Consider the following 18,385-nt stretch of genomic DNA (forward strand, 5'->3'; position numbering starts at 1 on the left):
CAGAGCCATGAGAAGGACGGCTTATTCCTGAGCAAATGCTGCCGGTGGTCTTTTCATTCACAGCCTGGCGGTGGTGGCGACCTGACCCGCGATGTACATATTTCGGGCGCCGCGAAATCCTGATGTCTTTTAGAATGTTCCAGTCAGACCATTTGCTCTGGACAAACTGTTTAATAAGAAGGAGTATTATAAGATGATAGTGAGTAATGCTTATCTGATAGCAGCAGAGCCGGTAGGACAGGTGGGTGTGGTAGCATAGGTGAGTGGCGATAGCAAAGCAGCAGAAAGCTTAGCAGGAGGAGGTAGCAGGATTTGGAAGTTCCAGCATACAGTCTGTATTATCATAGTATTTCCCTCTACTTACCCTTTACCTGTTTTCTCAAGGGTAAATGTTCTCGTCAGGTTCGTTATCGGGTTGGTCTACTGTTGCACTTTAAAATGAACACACACACACATAGATAAACATGATAATCAGAGGTGACTGTGTGCAGATGGTGCAGACGTATAAATACCTGGGAGTGCAGCTGGATGATAAATTAGACTGGACTGCCAATACTGATGCTCTGTGTAAGAAAGGACAGAGCCGACTATACTTCCTTAGAAGGCTGGCATCCTTCAACATCTGCAATAAGATGCTGTAGATGTTCTATCAGACAGTTGTGGCGAGCGCCCTCTTCTACGCGATGGTGTTCTGGGGAGGCAGCATAAAGAAGGACGCCTCACGCCTTGACAAGCTGGTGAGGAAGGCAGGCTCTATTGTAGGCACGGAGCTGGACAGTCTGACATCCGTGGTAGAGCGACGGGCACTGAGCAGACTCCTGTCAATCATGGAGAATCCACTGTATCCACTAAACAATGTCATCTCCACGAGGGGTTAAACGTTAACATTATGTTAAGTTATTGTCTTTTTTTTTTCCTGCATTGTTATCAATCTTTAATTTAATATTTTTTTTTTGTATCAGTATGCTGCTGCTGGAGTATGTGAATTTCCCCTTGGGATTAATAAAGTATCTATCTATCTATCTATCTATCTATCTATCTATCTATCTATCATATAGTGCCTTTCATCTATCTATCTATCTATCTATCTATCTATCTATCTATCTATCTATCTATCTATCTATCTATCTACAGTAATCCCTCCTCCATCGCGGGGGTTGCGTTCCAGAGCCACCCGCGAAATAAGAAAATCCGCGAAGTAGAAACCATATGTTTATATGGTTATTTTTATATATTTTAAGCCCTTATGAACTCTCCCACACTATTATAAACATTTCACGCACAGTTATACAGCATAAACCCTTTGTATTCTCTTAGATATTAGGTAAGATTCGTTGAAATTATGTATGTAAACACAGTTTACATACAGTAAAACCTAAATATTATTTTAAAGATATCGAGCGTCTCCGATATCACATACGTTACAGCCATTACAACAGACAGGCCACCCGCAATAAATACGTACAATGCAAGAAAAATTGTATACAGTAAAATGTGTGTACAGCGACACTAAACTATGTACATGTAATAAGTACTGAACGTAAATAATTAATTATGGTTACTCACCAACAATGACACAACGACTTGTCCGATAACGATGAGTTTAATTTTACTGCACAACAAAGGATAGCGTTACAGCTCTTCTAAAGGAGCCTCTTCAGGCGACTGTGTAGCGCCGCCGTTGTTCTTCTTCCAGTACTCTTCAATCCAAATCCCTAAAGCAGATTCCATCCAGACTACTGCCTTATCACGTCCACTTACAACTCGTTTTGCGCCCTGATTAAAGGACACTGTGGCCGTAGATCTTATATGCTTTTCCTCCTTTTTAAATAAAAAGAATCGTGGACTCATTGATGCTGTAATTGTGTCCTGCAGCGGTGTAGCTGTTTCCTTCCTTCAACATATCCAAAATTTTTACCTTTTCTGCAATCCTGAAGCATTAGCAGTAAAGTGCATTAATGCTGAATGAGTGAGATGAGACTTCCTGGTTAATGCAGCACTCCGTCGCTGAGCCAATCAGCAGCACACAGGAACTTAACTGCGTGCTCTGATTGGGTAGCTTCTCAGCCATCCGCCAATAGCGTCCCTTGTTTGAATTCAAATGGGCAAATCAACTGAGGAAGCACACGTACTGAAGACCGCAGACATCCGCGAAGCAGTGAAAAATCCGCGATATATATTCACATATGCTTACATTTAAAATCCGCGATGGAGTGAAGCCGCGAAAGACGAAGCGCGATATAGCGAGGGATCACTCTATCTATCTATCTATCTATCTATCTATCTATCTATCTATCTATCTATCTATCTATCTATCTATCTATCTATCTATCTATCTATCTATCTATCTACACACACACAGACCCTAACCACAACAGTGCCCCATGAATGACACACACGCTGATTAACCCTTAGCACTTTAAACCACACATCAGCCTGTCACTCAGCACTTCAAGAGACTTACTTATTATCGGCACGAACAACATGTTCACGATCATGACACGATGTTTTAGTGATATCTCAGACCTAAATATTACTATTGGTCTACAAGAATACATTTAAACATACAAAGACTCAGCACTCTTGACTATAGACCATTTATCAGCCAAGAATACCTTCTTCTTCCTCGTACTGTCCCTTCTTTAGAGTGGCGTTCTCACTCTCAGCCTTATAAACCTCGCAGCACAGAAATAATGGCAAAAATCTGGCTACCCCTGTGCTCAAAGAAATCTAACTTATTAATTCAATCACTCTAGACATTCGCAATTTCGTCCATCTGTATACTTGTATATGGTTGAGATGGCAATAAAGTTCACTTTGACTTTGACTTAAGACAAAGCATAGAAAGTTAAAAGCAACATGGTATTTATTACAAGAATAATAATAATACCACTGGAACAAAGAATAATAGAAAATAGGTACTGATAGAAAAGTCTGAATATATATATAGTCTTTAGGAAAAGCTTACGAAAAAGTTACAGATGACAAGGATGAATGTCCCAGGGAAGCGTTTGATTTAGCAATTGATGTTCATGATGCCTTTCTGACGACCAGTGCCGTCTTGGTCTGTTCCTCTTCTTCTCCTTCTTCTCTTTCGTCTTCTCTTCTTCTTTCTTCTCCTCCTTCTGCTCCTCTTCCAAACCAAGGCATAGTTATTATGAAATATCATGCCTTGGTTTCCTGCGGTGGGTTGGCATCCTGCCCGGGATTGGTTCCCTGCCTTGTGCCCTGTGTTGGCTGGGATTGGCTCCAGCAGACCCCCGTGACCCTGTGTTCGGATTCAGCGGGTTGGCAAATGGATGGATGGATGGATGCCTTGGTTTCACAACACATGCACCTGATTGGCTGTCTGTCAATGTGATTGATGAGTTTTGCTCAAACTCTTTCCCAGATAATAAAGTTCTTTGATATTGCCTCAGTTTCCCTTTCCCAGGCCATAAACTCAATTGTTAAAGTAATCAATAGCCTGAGGTATCAGCTCAGCATCCTTTCCCAGATTGTAAAATAATTGAGCATTCAGAATGTCTTCCTTTCAATGTTGGAAACAGCTGTTTGAAAGTGAGGTGTAAGAACACCTGCTTTGATTTGTCTTAATTGTAGTTCATCTGTTGTTTTATCTTGACCAAAATATAATGGAAAATTAAACCAAAATCTACAGATTTTATACACCATAACACAGTCGTAAACAGTAACGTTGGGTATTACAGGCGTGATCACCCCGGAGCCAGTGGCCAGGTTGGTATGAACATCAGATCAGTTCTTAGTCGTAGAGTACAGTAAAGTGTATCGGGAGCAGACCAGGATAGCAAATATAATCAAGGAGACAGATCATCCCGAGGTCCTAGATCGACAGGTACAAAGAAATGTTCATAGTTCTCGTCCTGTGATCCACAGGTTCAGTTGTTCCCAGTCAAAGTAGAGTCCATAAAATCTGTAAATATTAACCAAATCCATACAATTCGAGTCAGCTGCATCCACGGACTATACGTACAATAAACAAAATAAAACATCCATCCATCCATTTTCCAACCCGCTGAATCCAAACACAGGGTCACGGGGGTCTGCTGGAACCAATCCCAGCCAACACAGGGCACAAGGCAGGAACCAATCCTGGGCAGGGTGGCAACCCACCTCAGACGAAATAAAACAAGCGTAAGAAAGTGTAGAATTAAGGCAAGTTTTACGAAAAGTGTTGACAGCAGGGAAGAGCAGCAGGAGCACGTGTGTGCCAGTGTCCCCTCCCTAGCTTGAGTCTGTTGAGGCTTGAGAATGCCAAGCCAGGGAGACACTTGACGTATCCATCCTCAGATTGAATGCCAAGCCTGAGAGACGCTCAAGCTTTTATCCAGCTTTGCTTAGAAGTCCAAGCTGAGAGAGACACGGGCTTCTCCATCCTTGAACAGAATGCCATGCCTAAGAGACACTCAAGATTACCCAACTTTACAGAGAAGTCCAAGCTGAGAGATGCACAGGCTTTTCCATCTTTACTTAGAATGCCAAACCCAAGAGATGCTCAGACTTAACCTGTCTTTACACAGAATGCCAAGCCTGAGTGATGCTCAAGCTTAACCAGCTTTACATAGAAGGCCTGAGAGAGACACTGGCTTCTCCGTCCTTACACAGAATGCCAAGCCAGACAAACATTCAGGCCCATTGGTCCTTACACAGAATGCTAAGCTTAAGAGATACACAGGGTTCTCCATCCTTAGATAGAATGCCAAGCCTAAGAGACACACTGGCTTATCCGTCTTTACATAGAATGCCAAGCCTGAGCGATGCTCAAGCTTAACCAGCTTTACACTGAATGCCAACCTAAAGAAACACGTAGGCTTATATCTCCTTACACAGAATGCCAAGTCAGAGAGACACTCGGACCTATCTGTCCTTACACAGAATCTTAAGCCTAAGGGACCCACTGACTTATCCATCTTTACACAGAATGCCAAGCCTGAGAGAGACACAGGCTTCTCCGTCCTTACATAGAATGCCAAGCCTAAGAGACACACTGGATTATCTATCTTTACTTAGAATGCCAAGCCTGAGCGATGCTCAAGCTTAACCAGTTTTACACTGAATGCCAAGCTGAAGAAACACTTAGGCTTATATCTCCTTACACAGAATGCCAAGCCAGAGAGACACTCAAGGTTATCCAACTTTACAGAGAAGTCCAAGCTGAGAGATGCACGGGCTTTTCCATCTTTACTTAGAATGCCAAACCCAAGACATGCTCAGACTTAACCTGTCTTTACACAGAATGCCAAGCCTGAGTGATGCTCAAGCTTAACCAACTTTACATAGAAGGCCTGAGAGAGACACTGGCTTCTCCGTCCTTACACAGAATGCCAAGCCAGACAAACATTCGGGCCTATTGGTCCTTACACAGAATGCTAAGCTTAAGAGATACACAGGGTTCTCCGTCCTTAGATAGAATGCCAAGCCTAAGAGACACTCTGGCTTATCCAGCTTTACAGAGAAGTCCAAGCTGAGAGATACAGGGGCTTATCCATCTATACTTAGAATGCCAAACCCAAGAGATGCTCAGACTTAACCCATCTTTACACAGAAGACATGAGAAAGACACTCAGGCTTCTCCGTCTTTAGATAGAATGCCAAGCCTAAGAGACACACTGGCTTATCCGTCTTTACATAGAATGCCAAGCCTGAGCGATGCTCAACCTTAACCAGCTTTACACTGAATGCCAAGCTGGAGAAACACTTAGGCTTATATCTCCTTACACAGAATGCCAAGCCAGAGAGAGACACGGGCTACTCCGTCCTTACGTAGAATGCTAAGCCTAAGAGACATACTGGATTATCCATCTTTACACAGAATGCCAAGCCTAAATCTGTCTTTACTTAGAATGCCAAGCCTGAGTGATGCTCAAGCTTAACCAGCTTTACACTGAATGCCAAGTTGAAGAAACACTTAGGCTTATATCTCCTTACACAGAATGCCAAGCCAGAGAGACACTCGGACCTATCTGTCCTTACACAGAATGCCAAGCCTGAGAGAGACACGGGCTTCTCCGTCCTTACATAGAATGCCAAGCCTAAGAGACATACTGGATTATCCATCTTTACACAGAATGCCAAGCCTAAATCTGTCTTTACTTAGAATGCCAGGCCTGAGCGATGCTCAAGCTTAACCAGCTTTACACAGAATGCCAAGCTGAAGAGACACTTAGGCTTATATCTCCTTAAGTAGAATGCCAAGCCGGAGAGACACTTGTGGTTAACACTGGTCAAGAGGACCAACAGGTGCCCAGCCTCTTATGAAAGTAGAATCAAATCACGTGCCGTTTTCACAATACTTTGACAGCACCTGTGGGTGAAAAGACTTTAAACAATCACAAAATCAGGTGAAGTTGCTTTATTACACACATGCAAGGAGGCTGAGTGTTTAAAATATCAGATTTAAATTGAGGGCAGAGACAAAGGAAACAAATACTTGGTAATGTTCTGGAACAGTTAATACACTAGTCTTGTGTTTCACTAAAAGAGAAGTCTGAATGAGCTTCTTCTTTAACCAAAAATGCAGCGGTTGGCCTTAAGCCCAGGAGCCGTGTAACAGTTGAGCTCAGTAATGCAGAGCCATTTCAAAAGGTCACAGCCCAGCTGCAGCGCAGGCAGAACAAACCGTCTGCCCCGGAGGGGAATATAGCGCCATGTGCAATGGTCACCAATGACAAAGCCACCAACCTTCACACTCTTCATGTGGGAATGTGTATGTAACGCGCACTGAATTCTTAACCCCACATTTAAAGGAATGTTTTGTTAGGAAATGTTCAAATCTGCAATGTTGGTCCTGGGGGGTAACTCTTAACACTTGCACTGATTTATTTGAGAAGTGTCTAGCTGAATAGCCAATCAGATTACATGTTTGGGCCACATCATTTCCTCCAGCTTGGAGCTCTGTGTGACAGTGTCACCACCAGAGAAACGATCCTCCTGAACGACTCGTCTTTCCTTGTATCCTCTCTTGACCGGCACACTCCCTCCTTCGAGCGCATTCCTTACTTGAATGGTTGTGGGGCTCTGGGACAAAATATCCGAGATGTGGAGTTGAAGCAGAAACCCTTGACAGCCCTTAAGAAGAATGCGAACGAGACATTGGGACAGCTGAGCTTGATGGACTGAATGGTCTCCTCTCGTTTATCAAATTTGTTATGTTCCCCTAAAGCCAGATCTTTCACTCTGTTATTATTTTCGAGGCGCCTTCCTTACCTCTCATCCCCTTTTATACTTCCTGTCTTCGAAGGGGTTTCTCTCAGCGAACCTCCTATGCTTTTCCTCTTCCTCGCTTTTTCACCAACCCAAGAGACAGGCCTCCTACACGACTTATCTTCTCGTTCCGTATCCACGTGCGTCTGGACCTCTCTTGACTGGCACTCATCCTCCCTCAAGCACATTCCTTACGTAAAGGGTTGTGGGGCTCTGGGACAAAATAGCAAGACGTGTAGTTGAAGCAGAAAACCTTGACAGCCCTTAAGAAGAACGTGAACGAGATGTTGGGACAGCTGAGTTTGATGGACTGAATGGTCTCCTCTCGTTTATCAAATTCTTATGCTCCCCTAAAGCCAGCTCTGCAGACTCTTATTATTTTCAAGGCGCCTTCCTTGCCTCTCCTCCCCTTTAATACTTTCTGCTGTTGAAGGGGCTTCTCTCAGCGAGTCTCCTATGCCTTTTCTCCTCCTCACTTTTTCAACCAACCTGAGAGATGGTCCTCCTACACGACTCATCCTCTTATTCGGTATCCACGTGCGTCCGGACCTCTGCGTCTCACACTCGCATTTCCTCTTTCAGTCGAGTCACCAAAGCCAAATGGGCCAATCAAATTGCTCCGAGGGACTGGACTCACACATATACAGACCTTAGACAGTACAGTAGATAGAGTTGGGAGTTGGCATCAGGGTTGAACTTTGCCTATGGCTCCACAAGTACGTTGACTGGCACTGATTTAGCCCACAATTCCGGTGAAATCGAGTCTTCAAGAAGACGTTCCACTTCGTTTTGCAAAAACAATCTGTAAACGTCGCCGTTTCTCGACCAGTCAGATTCACACAGTTGATCCAGCAAGGCGTCAATATCGTCTTTATTACCCCCACCCCACATATGATGATCAATATATGCAAATCATCCATTTTAAGAATCTTATGTGTGGGTCCACCTGATTCCGACTTAGATACTGGTGGGAATCGATTAATAAATACTTTTTGGACACCTGCACATGGTATGAAGTAATGATGGCAAATTCAGTCAGGTGATGGACAGGTTTTCAAACAGACCGTGGCGTTGGGAAGTGGCGTGGGGAACCCCTGATCTCTGGTGCCCAGCCCTAGATCTTTCAGTCTGAGGTACAGTATATACAAACCATAGCAGCAAGCCACTGACCTTTTTCTTGCCCATCGTGCACCATTCACATTCCCGTTATGCAACAAATTGGTTCTTTTCCAAGTTTTGACTTCCTTTATATGATTTGAACTTTTGCTCTGCTTTAACTAACACTAACTGAAATACCCGGCATTGCCCCGGAGGAAAATAAAGTGTTTTTTTTTTTTTAATTGTTTGAGAAAAATATAATTAAAAAAAAAACGCAACTTTAAAAATTAATGAACAAACAATGAAGACTCACTAATGTGCTTGTCTTGCGGTCTTGTATGTATGTTATCATCCAGTTGACGCTCGTAACTGGCTTACTCTATTTAATTTCAAAAGCAGCAGGGGCGCTGTGGCACTCAGACATGAAGAATGCTGGCAGTCGCCCTCTGGTGGTCATTCCGAGTGTCAGCTGGATGATGACATGCATACAAGACCACACGATCACCCCCCACCCTACCCAGAAAGGGGGGTGGGTTAGGGTTGATTTCACCCTACAGTATTTCTAGTCGACCAATGAGAAACATGTGTACCAAGTTTCATGAAAATCGCTCCAGCCGTTCGGAAGTGATGCTGGAACATAAATAAGACACACACATTGACTTTTATATGTGCCAATGTGCTCCCTGACGCTCTTCCTGCAGCACTTCCTGGTGTGGCGGAAGTGCTGCATGGGCACCCAGAATCACTTCCGGTACCCCCGGGTTCTACTTCCAGCAGCACTTCCTGCAGTCCAAGGCTTCCAGGATTGTCCAAGCGCCCCCTGGTGGTGACCATGGTCTCCAACAGGATTGTGCTTTCCAAGCTCCTGTCCTGTGTCCCCGATGCAAACCAGGGGGGGCTGCCCTCTCGTGTCCCGGGGAAGGTATTGCCCCTCTCCCGGTCCTTCCACTTTCCAGGCGTTCCGGAAGGGGCAAGGTCCCTGGTCATCTGCCACAGAAGACACAAAGAATTCAGAGCTTCATGAATTTAAGAACCCATCATGCACTGTGATTCAGTGCGACGTTTTTATTACCCTCATGTCCGTCATGGAAGCCTGGGTCACATGTTGGTTTCTTACACTATGTGGGCCACTATATGGTGTGGCGGAGGGCCAGGACCCTTATGTGGCCAGGATGCCTTTGTTAAGGAAGGATCAGGTGAGAGAGCATGCACAGGGAATTATCTCCCCCGGACCACTAGATGGCAGCCCCCCCTGGGTTGACAGTGTTGCCTTAGTTCCCCACAAGGCTTCATGGGAGTTGGAGTTTGGCACAGCCCTGTTGGGTTCCAGTAGGTGCTGCCTTGCTGCAGACACTGCGGAGCGCTGTTTATTTGGGCTTCCAGACCACGCTCACAGACCACCAGAAATACTCCTGGGTGCAGCGTTAAAAGAAACCCGTTGTCTTCAATTCCAGGAACCAGAGTCGGGAGGAAGAGTGCCAAAGCTTGCTGGAGGAAGAGTGGAGACATAGAGAAGAAGAAGGAGAATTTCTGTGTGCCTTATTTCATTGTGCCTGTATATTGTGTGCAGATGGGAAACGTTTGGGAAGAGTTTCCCACATTTCCCACAACTCCGTAAAAGCCTGTGTGTTGGGCTGAACTTGTGTCAGCATCATGTCCCCCCCTCCATGGAGTTCAGGTGTTTTATTGTTCACAGGTGCATTAGACGTACAGCCATGCCATCTCCATTCACAAACATTGTGTCATCCTGAAGACCTCGGGTGACTTTAAACGCAGCACTGTCCTGGGATGCCACCTTTGCGCAAGTCATGAAATTTCCCTGCTAGATTTGCCCCCAGAAAACTTGTAGATATCACTATATTCAGTAATATCTATGTACAGGATGATTATTAGTAAGACTCCGCGTACCTGCAAAACACGAGGCTGCCAGTCATCCTTTGAGACCCCTGAGTCCCTTAACCTGCCCCAGCTCATAATGTACAAATATGGAAAAGACTGCACTGTATCTTAAATAGAAAAGACAGTGCTGGGGGGAAAAAGTGCTTGGCTGACATATACTTACTATACATATGAATTAGTCATGCCAGTGTAAATGCCAGTGTGACTGGCGCCTTCTCCAGGGATTGTTTCTGACTTGCTTCTGATGTGTTCTGGGACCGACTCCAGCTTCCACATGACCCTGCTTTGTAAAAACAGGTTTGGGAAACGGATGGATGGATAGAAACGCCAATGTGGCCCCCTAGTGGTTAGACTTCAAAGTCTGCATGTTCAAACCTTATCAGTGACTTTCTGTGAATCAATAAACCTTTCAGTGCACACGCTGGAGAAACACGGAATCCGTCCAGTTGTGCCTGCAGTGCTGCTTGAAATTTCATGAGCGTTCATATTGCATGTCGAAGTGTACTGGAGGTTGAAAGAGGCTTTCTTTTATTGATCAATGTGGCCCCCTAGTGGCCAAGGCACAGGACTGTACAGCACTTGATTATTACCTGCTAATCGTGTGACTAATGTGGCCCCCTGGTGGTTACCTACTCACAGTGTGACCCTGACTGAGTCCTTTATGAGGCCCCCCAGTGGCTACTAGATAGATAGATAGATAGATAGATAGATAGATAGATAGATAGATAGATACTTTATTAATCCCAAGGGGAAATTCACATACTCCAGCAGCAGTATACTGATAAAAAAAAAATTAAAGAGTGATAAAAAATGCAGGTAAAACAGACAGTAACTTTGTATAATATTAACGTTTAACCCCCCCCCCCCCCCCCCCCCCCGAGTGGAATTGAAGAGTCGCATAGTGTGATGGAGGAATGATCTCCTCAGTCTGTCAGTGGAGCAGGACGGTGACAGCAGTCTGTCGCTGAAGCTGCTCCTCTGTCTGGAGATGATCCTGTTCAGTGGATGCAATGGATTCTCCATGATTGATAGGAGTCTGCTCAGTGCCCGTCGGTCAGATTGTCCAGCTCCGTGCCTACAATAGAGCCTGCCTTCCTCACCAGTTTGTCCAGGCATGAGGCGTCCCTCTTCTTTATGCTGCCTCCCCAGCATACCACCACGTAGAAGAGGTCGCTCGCCACAACCGTCTGATAGAACATCTGCAGCATCTTATTACAGATGTTGAAGGACGCCAGCCTTCTAAGGAAGTATAGTCGGCTCTGTCCTCTCTTGCACAGAGCATCAGTATTGGCAGTCCAGTCTAATTTATCATCCAGCTGCACTCCCAGGTATTTATAGGTCTGCACCCTCTGCACACAGTCACCTCTGACGATCACGGGGTCCATGAGGGGCCTGGGCCTCCTAAAATCCACCACCAGTTCCTTGGTTTTGCTGGTGTTCAGTTGTAGGTGGTTTGAGTCACACCATTTAACAAAGTCCTTGATGAGGTGAGGAAGGCAGGCTCTATTGTAGGCACGGAGCTGGACAGTTTGACATCCATGGCAGAGCAACGGGCGCTGAGCAGACTCCTGTCAATCATGGAGAATCCACTGCATCCACTGAACAGGATCATCTCCAGACAGAGGAGCAGCTTCAGCGACAGACTGCTGTCACCGTCCTGCTCCACTGACAGACTGAGAAGATCGTTCCTCCCCCAAACTATGTGACTCTTCAATTCCACCCGGCGCTCCTGTGTTGCTGACCACAATGTCAGACCTGCAGTTCCCGAGACGCAATAGAATATATAGTATAACAATATAGTATAACAATAGAATGTAAAAAGTTCCAAGGGGGGGAATACTTGAATAAGGAATTTTATGTAAGTAGAAACTCAATTGAACCTCCCCACAAATATCAGAAGTACACTGTAAAAAATCAGGAGTGCGTTCCCCTCGACTTTCCTAGTATATACTGAAATAGAGGAAAAGGTCATCAGAACCACATCCAGTTGCTCGATGTTTCTCAGATATCATATCTCATTGTTTCTCATCATAACTAATTAATAATATCGATGCATAATCATGTATCCATCCATCCATCCATTTTCCAACCCGCTGAATCCGAACACAGGGTCACGGGGGTCTGCTGGAGCCAATCCCAGCCAACACAGGGCACAAGGCAGGGAACCAATCCCGGGCAGGGTGCCAACCCACCGCAGGACACACACAAACACACCCCCACACACCAAGCACACACTAGGGCCAATTTTTAATCAAGCTTTATATTAAAATAATATTTTTTGCACTTAGGGAGACCAAATACGGTGTTGGAATTTTTTCATGATTACATATACTTTCTGTTTTCTGGTGCTACACAACGCAATGTCACCAACAAACCTGCACTGTTGGGATCGGTCTTTTATCCCATGATGCAACAAATGAGGGAAGGTAAGGACTTCAAGGGGGGCACCCCACCCTAACTCTGGCCAAGAAGCGTGACCTTGGACTTGGAGGTGCTGATCCTCATCCCGGCTGCTTCACTCTCCGCTGCCCCAGTGCGTGTCGAAGGGTGTTAATTGCTGTATAACAATAAAATGTAAAAAGTCCCAAGGGGGGGAATACTTGAAATAAAGAATTTTGCATACAAAGATTACATGCTTTCTTGTTTTCTGGTGCTACACAACACAATGTCACCAACAAACCTGCACTGTTGGGATTATTGATCTTTTATCCCCTGATTCAACTCACCCATAACCATATCACGTGTCTGCGCTCCATAGATCATTGCTGGTCTTATCACTGTCTTAAAAGCCTTACCTATAATCCTCCAGATCCCTTCTTCTAGTTGTTCCATCCACACTGCACTGTCTGGGTTATCTCTGCATCATGTTCTCCATCTCTGGCTAACACTGAAACCCCAGATATTTCAACTTCTCCATTCTTTTCTATTGCTGTCCCTACAGGCTAACTTCTGAATCCTCATATATTCCATCTTCGTTATATTTATCTTCTATCTTCCAAAGCCCTTCTCCATTCTCCCAACTCCCTCTCCACTTCTGCTTTTCTGGTGTTACACAACGCAATGTCATCAACACAAAGCCTGCACCAGGGGGATTTGGTCTTTTATCCCACAAGTCAACCCATCCATAACCCGATCATCGAGGTAAGGGTTTGAAGAAAGATCTTTGGTGCAGACCTTCACTTACTTGGATCTTGTCAGTTACCCCAACACTGCTTTCCACTCCCTCATACATATCGTGGACGTCTTTGGTCCTCCTTTCTCCCCTTGTGCACCTCCAGACCTCTTGACGTGGCACTCCATCATAGGCCTTGTCCACATCAGTAAACACCATATGCAGTCCCTTCTGTTTTTTCTTGATGCTCTTTCTGTTTTTCTTGATGCTCCTCCATGAGTTGTCTCAATGCAAAGCCTGCATAAGTAGTTCCTCTCGCTGGCATAAAACCAGACTGCTCCTCCCCTATGGTGGTCTCATCCCTAAGTCTTCCCTTCTAGCCCTTTCCCCAAAAATTCTATTGTGGGTGACATCAGCTTTCTCCCTCTATAGTTTCCACAATCCAGAGTGCCCCCCTTCTCCTTATAAATGGGCACTATCACATTGTCCCCACCACTCCTCTGGTATTCGCTTCTGTTCAAAGATCTTCCGCATTAGATCCCACAACACATCTACTTTCTCTTCTCCTAAACTGTCTCAATGCACAGACTGCATCAGTTGTTTATCTCCCTGGCATAAAACCAAACTGTTCCTCCCCTATGGTGGTCTCTTCTCTTTTATAACCCTTTCCCAAATTTCCATTGTGAATGATATCAGCTTTCTCCCTCTATAGTTTCCATAATCCAGAGTGCCCCCCTTCTCCTTATAAATGGGCACTATCACATTGTCCCACCACTCCTCTGGTATTCGCTTCTGTTCAAAGATCTTCCGCATTAGATCCCACAACACATCTACTTTCTCTTCTCCTAAACTGTCTCAATGCACAGACTGCATCAGTTGTTTATCTCCCTGGCATAAAACCAAACTGTTCCTCCCCTATGGTGGTCTCTTCTCTTTTATAACCCTTTCCCAAATTTCCATTGTGAATGATATCAGCTTTCTCCCTCTATAGTTTCCATAATCCAGAGTGCCCCCCCTTCTCCTTATAAATGGGCACTATCACATTGTCCCACCACTCCTCTGGTATTCGCTTCTGTTCAAAGATCTTCTGCATTAGATCCCACAACACATCTACTGTCTCTTCTCCTAAACTTAAGTTGTTCCTCTCCCTGGCATTAAACCAAACAACTCCTCCCCTACGGTGGTCTCTTCCCTAAGCCTTCTCTCTATAACCCCAAACCCCCCCCCCCATTTTCCAAAATATTTCTTCCATAGGCCACCCTGAGACTGTTTCAGCACCCCAAGGATAAGAACTGCATTCCCATCTCTGGTGCATTCTCCCCATGTCTATAATGGATTCAGAAAAGTTTTCAGATCCCTTCACTTTCTACCAACACTTTATCGTGTTCTTGTTTTAATTGTAAATGGTTTGAAAGACGCCATTTGGGGACTGGCATCCCGGGCGGAGCTGTGCTGGGATGCTTACCCAGCCGGGATGCCATTGGCATGGAAGGTCAGAGGAAGACCATTTTCTCAGGCAATTGTCTCCCCAGCAGTACTAGATGGCTGGCAACCTCTCTGGGGTATAGCATCTCTATAGGATAGTTCATTGGTTCAGTCCTGTTGAGTTCCATGGGTACCACCAGGGGAGCACAGAAGAGACTAGTGAGCCCTTCTTTGTTAGGTTCCAACCTCACCCAGAAATGCTCCAGAGCCACAGTTTTGGGACACCAGAAATACTTCCAGGTGTTGCATAAAAGGGGCTGCCCACCTCAACACAGAAAGTCAGAACTTGGGAGGGAGGAGGAAGACCAAGCTTGCTGGAGAAGCAGAGGGATGACAAGAGTTACAGAGAATTGTGGAAAAAGAATGGTGGCTGTGGTGTGGGAAACACTTACTTGAAAGAGTTTCACACAATAAAACCCTTTATTCATTGGCAAACTGGTGTCCAAGCCTGTGTGATGGGAGTCTGGGGAGCCGGAGCACCCACTGGGGACCACAGTGGATACATTTGCTTATTTTTGAATGGGTTGACAGTATTATTTTTTTTTTTAACGGTAATTTATATTTTAAAATCTACTGCCATATATTATTGTCAACAGCAGTTTACGTGACTTACCTTTCTATTTTGATTTTGCTTTCAGCCCGGAAGTCAAAGAAGCTGGGGAAGTTAAAAGGCATCATTGAAGACCGGCCACTACAGAGGGTCAAGGAGAGCCAGTCGTACCTAGCTCTGGAAAAGGAGCTCAGCTCGAGCTCGGCCTTGTCCGTTCACTCGCCCTCCATAATGCCCTTCTTCACCACAGGCCTCTGCAGCATTCTGGAAATTATTGAGCCTGAAGTGGTTTATGCGGGCTATGATAGCACGCAGCCCGAGACAACCGACTACCTGCTCAGCTGCCTCAACCGGCTGGCAGAGAAGCAGATGATCCGCGTCGTCAAGTGGGCCAAAGTGCTTCCAGGTGAGATTTGCCCTGCTTTATTATACTGATTGGGATTTTTCTCTTTAAGAGAAGAGGTGTGTGGGGGCATCATGGTGGTGCAGTGGTTGGCACTACTTCATCAGACCTTCGTGGGGGCTTTGCTCGTCTCCCGTCCTTGGTTACTGTTTTTAAATCTTTGAGGGCTGAATATTTTTCTGAAAAGCACACAAAGTAATGGTTTTACATACAAATCAGCCTAAAATGTCTGTTGCTGCGTACTGTGTCTGCTGTCGGTGCTTTTTGGCGTCTCTGGCAGCAGCAGCAGCCGCGTGGTGACGGCTCGATGGCTAGCAGGAATGTGCGGCGCGCCAACTGCCCGACTGTCTTTGGGCGGCGGTGGAGGTCACAGTGTGAAACAATAAGGTTTGTACCTCTTATCATCATATTTGATGGTCCTCAGAGGTGACTGTTGCTGTACGCGCATCAGCTACATGTACACGTTCAGCAGCACAATCAACTGAGGACTGATCAGAGGATGCTCTTACCTCACTTTCATTTTCAGTCTCCATCCCCTGATCACTTCGAGAAGTCAGAGTCCGATTCAGGCGATAATACGCAAAATGTCATCTATGGAGTATTCGCTTTGATCTCTCACCGGATGTCAATGCCATGTAGATAGATAGATAAATATATGAAAGGCACTATATAATAGATAGATAGATAGATAGATAGATATGAAAGGCACTATATAATAGATAGATAGATAGATATGAAAGGCACTATATAATAGATAGATAGATAGATATGAAAGGCACTATATAATAGATAAATTCTTTATTAATCCCAAGGGGAAATTCATATACTCCAGCAGCCGCATACTGATACAGAAAAACAATATTAAATTAAAGATTGATAACAATGCAGGTAAAAACAGACAATAACTTTGTATAATGTTAACGTTAACCCCACCCCGGTGGAATTGAAGAGTCGCATAGTGTGATGGAGGAACGATCTCCTCAGTCTGTCACTGAAGCTGCTCTTCTGTCTGGAGATGATCCTGTTCAGTGGATGCAGTGGATTCTCCATAATTGATAGGAGTCTGCTCAGCGCCCGTCGCTCTACCACGGATGTCAGACTGTCCAGCTCCGTTCCTACAATACAGCCTGCCTTCCTCACCAGTTTGTCCAGGCGTGAGGCGTCCCTCTTCTTAATGCTGCCTCCCCAGCACACCACTGCGTAGAAGAGGGCCCTCGCCACAACCGTCTGATAGAACATCTGCAGCATCTTATTGCAGATGTTGAAGGACACCAGCCTTCTAAGGAAGTATAGTCGCCTCTGTCCTCTCTTGCACAGAGAATCAGTATTGGCAGTCCAGTCCAATATATCATCCAGCTGCACTCCCAGGTATTTATAGGTCTGCGCCCTCTGCACACAGTCACCTCTGATGATCACGGGGTCCATGAGGGGTCTGGGCCTCCTAAAATCCACCACCAGTTCCTTGGTTTTGCTGGTGTTCAGGTGTAGGTGGTTTGAGTCGCACCATTTAACAAAGTCCTTGTTGAGGTTCCTATACTCCTCCTCCTGCCCACTCCTGATGCAGCCCTACGATAGCAGTGTCGTCAGCGAACTTTTGCATGTGGCAGGACTCCGAGTTGTATTGGAAGTCCGATGTATATAGGCTGAACAGGACCGGAGAAAGTACAGTCCCCTGCAGTGCTCCTGTGCTGCTGACCACAATGTCAGACCTGCAGTTCCCAAGACGCACATACTGAGGTCTGTCTTTAAGATAGTCCACGATCCATGCCACCAGGTATGAATCAACTCCCATCTCTGTCAGCTTGTCCCTAAAGAGCAGAGGTTGGATGGTGTTGAAGGCGCTAGAGAAGTCCAGAAACATAATTCTTACTGCACCACTGCCTCTGTCCAAGTGGGAGAGGGATCAGTGTAACATATGGATGACGGCATCCTCCGCTCCCACCTTCTCCTGGTATGTAAACTGTAGAGGGTCGAGGGCGTGTTAAACCTGTGGCCTCAGGTGGTGAAGCAGCAGCCTCTCCATGGTCTTCATCACATGTGATGTCAGAGCAACAGGCCGGAAGTCATTCAGCTAAATAGATAGATATGGAAGGCACTATATAATATATAGATAGATATGAAAGGCACTATATAATAAACAGATAGATATGAAAGGCAATATATAATAGATAGATTGATAGATATTGTGAAAGGCACAATATGATAGATAGATGGCACTATATACTAGATAGATAGATAGATATGGAAGGCACTATATAATAGAAGTGAAAAAAGAGATAGATATGGAAGGCACTATATAATAGATAGATAGATAGATAGATATGGAAGGCACTATATACTAGATAGATAGATAGAAGTGAAAGGCACTATATACTAGATAGATAGATAGATATGGAAGGCAGTATATAATAGATAGAAGTGAAAAAGAGATAGATAGATATGGAAGGCACTATATAATAGATAGAAGTGAAAGGCACTATATTATAGATAGATAGATATGAAAGGCACTATACAGGGTGATTGAAAAAAATTAATTCGATTTCAAAATGATTTATTTCACTTGTAAATCATTACAGAACATTGCAGTACATTGTAAATGGTTTAGGTGAGCATAAAC

At 44.9% G+C, this 18,385-nt stretch overlaps 1 protein-coding gene across 6 annotated transcripts in view; it reads left to right on the forward strand.

Moving 5' to 3' along the window:
* The window catches only part of nr3c2 (nuclear receptor subfamily 3, group C, member 2), a 281,622-nt gene that overhangs the window by 223,591 nt on the left and 39,646 nt on the right, over positions 1-18,385 (forward strand). For all 6 annotated transcript variants that reach the window (XM_051928121.1, XM_051928120.1, XM_051928119.1 and 3 more), the window contains exon 5: positions 15,454-15,771. In XM_051928121.1, the coding sequence (XP_051784081.1) occupies positions 15,454-15,771 (318 nt within the window). The remainder of the gene's footprint in view (positions 1-15,453; positions 15,772-18,385) is intronic.

The sequence above is a fragment of the Erpetoichthys calabaricus genome, chromosome 5 (genome assembly GCF_900747795.2).
Source record: "Erpetoichthys calabaricus chromosome 5, fErpCal1.3, whole genome shotgun sequence".
NCBI lineage: Eukaryota > Metazoa > Chordata > Cladistia > Polypteriformes > Polypteridae > Erpetoichthys > Erpetoichthys calabaricus.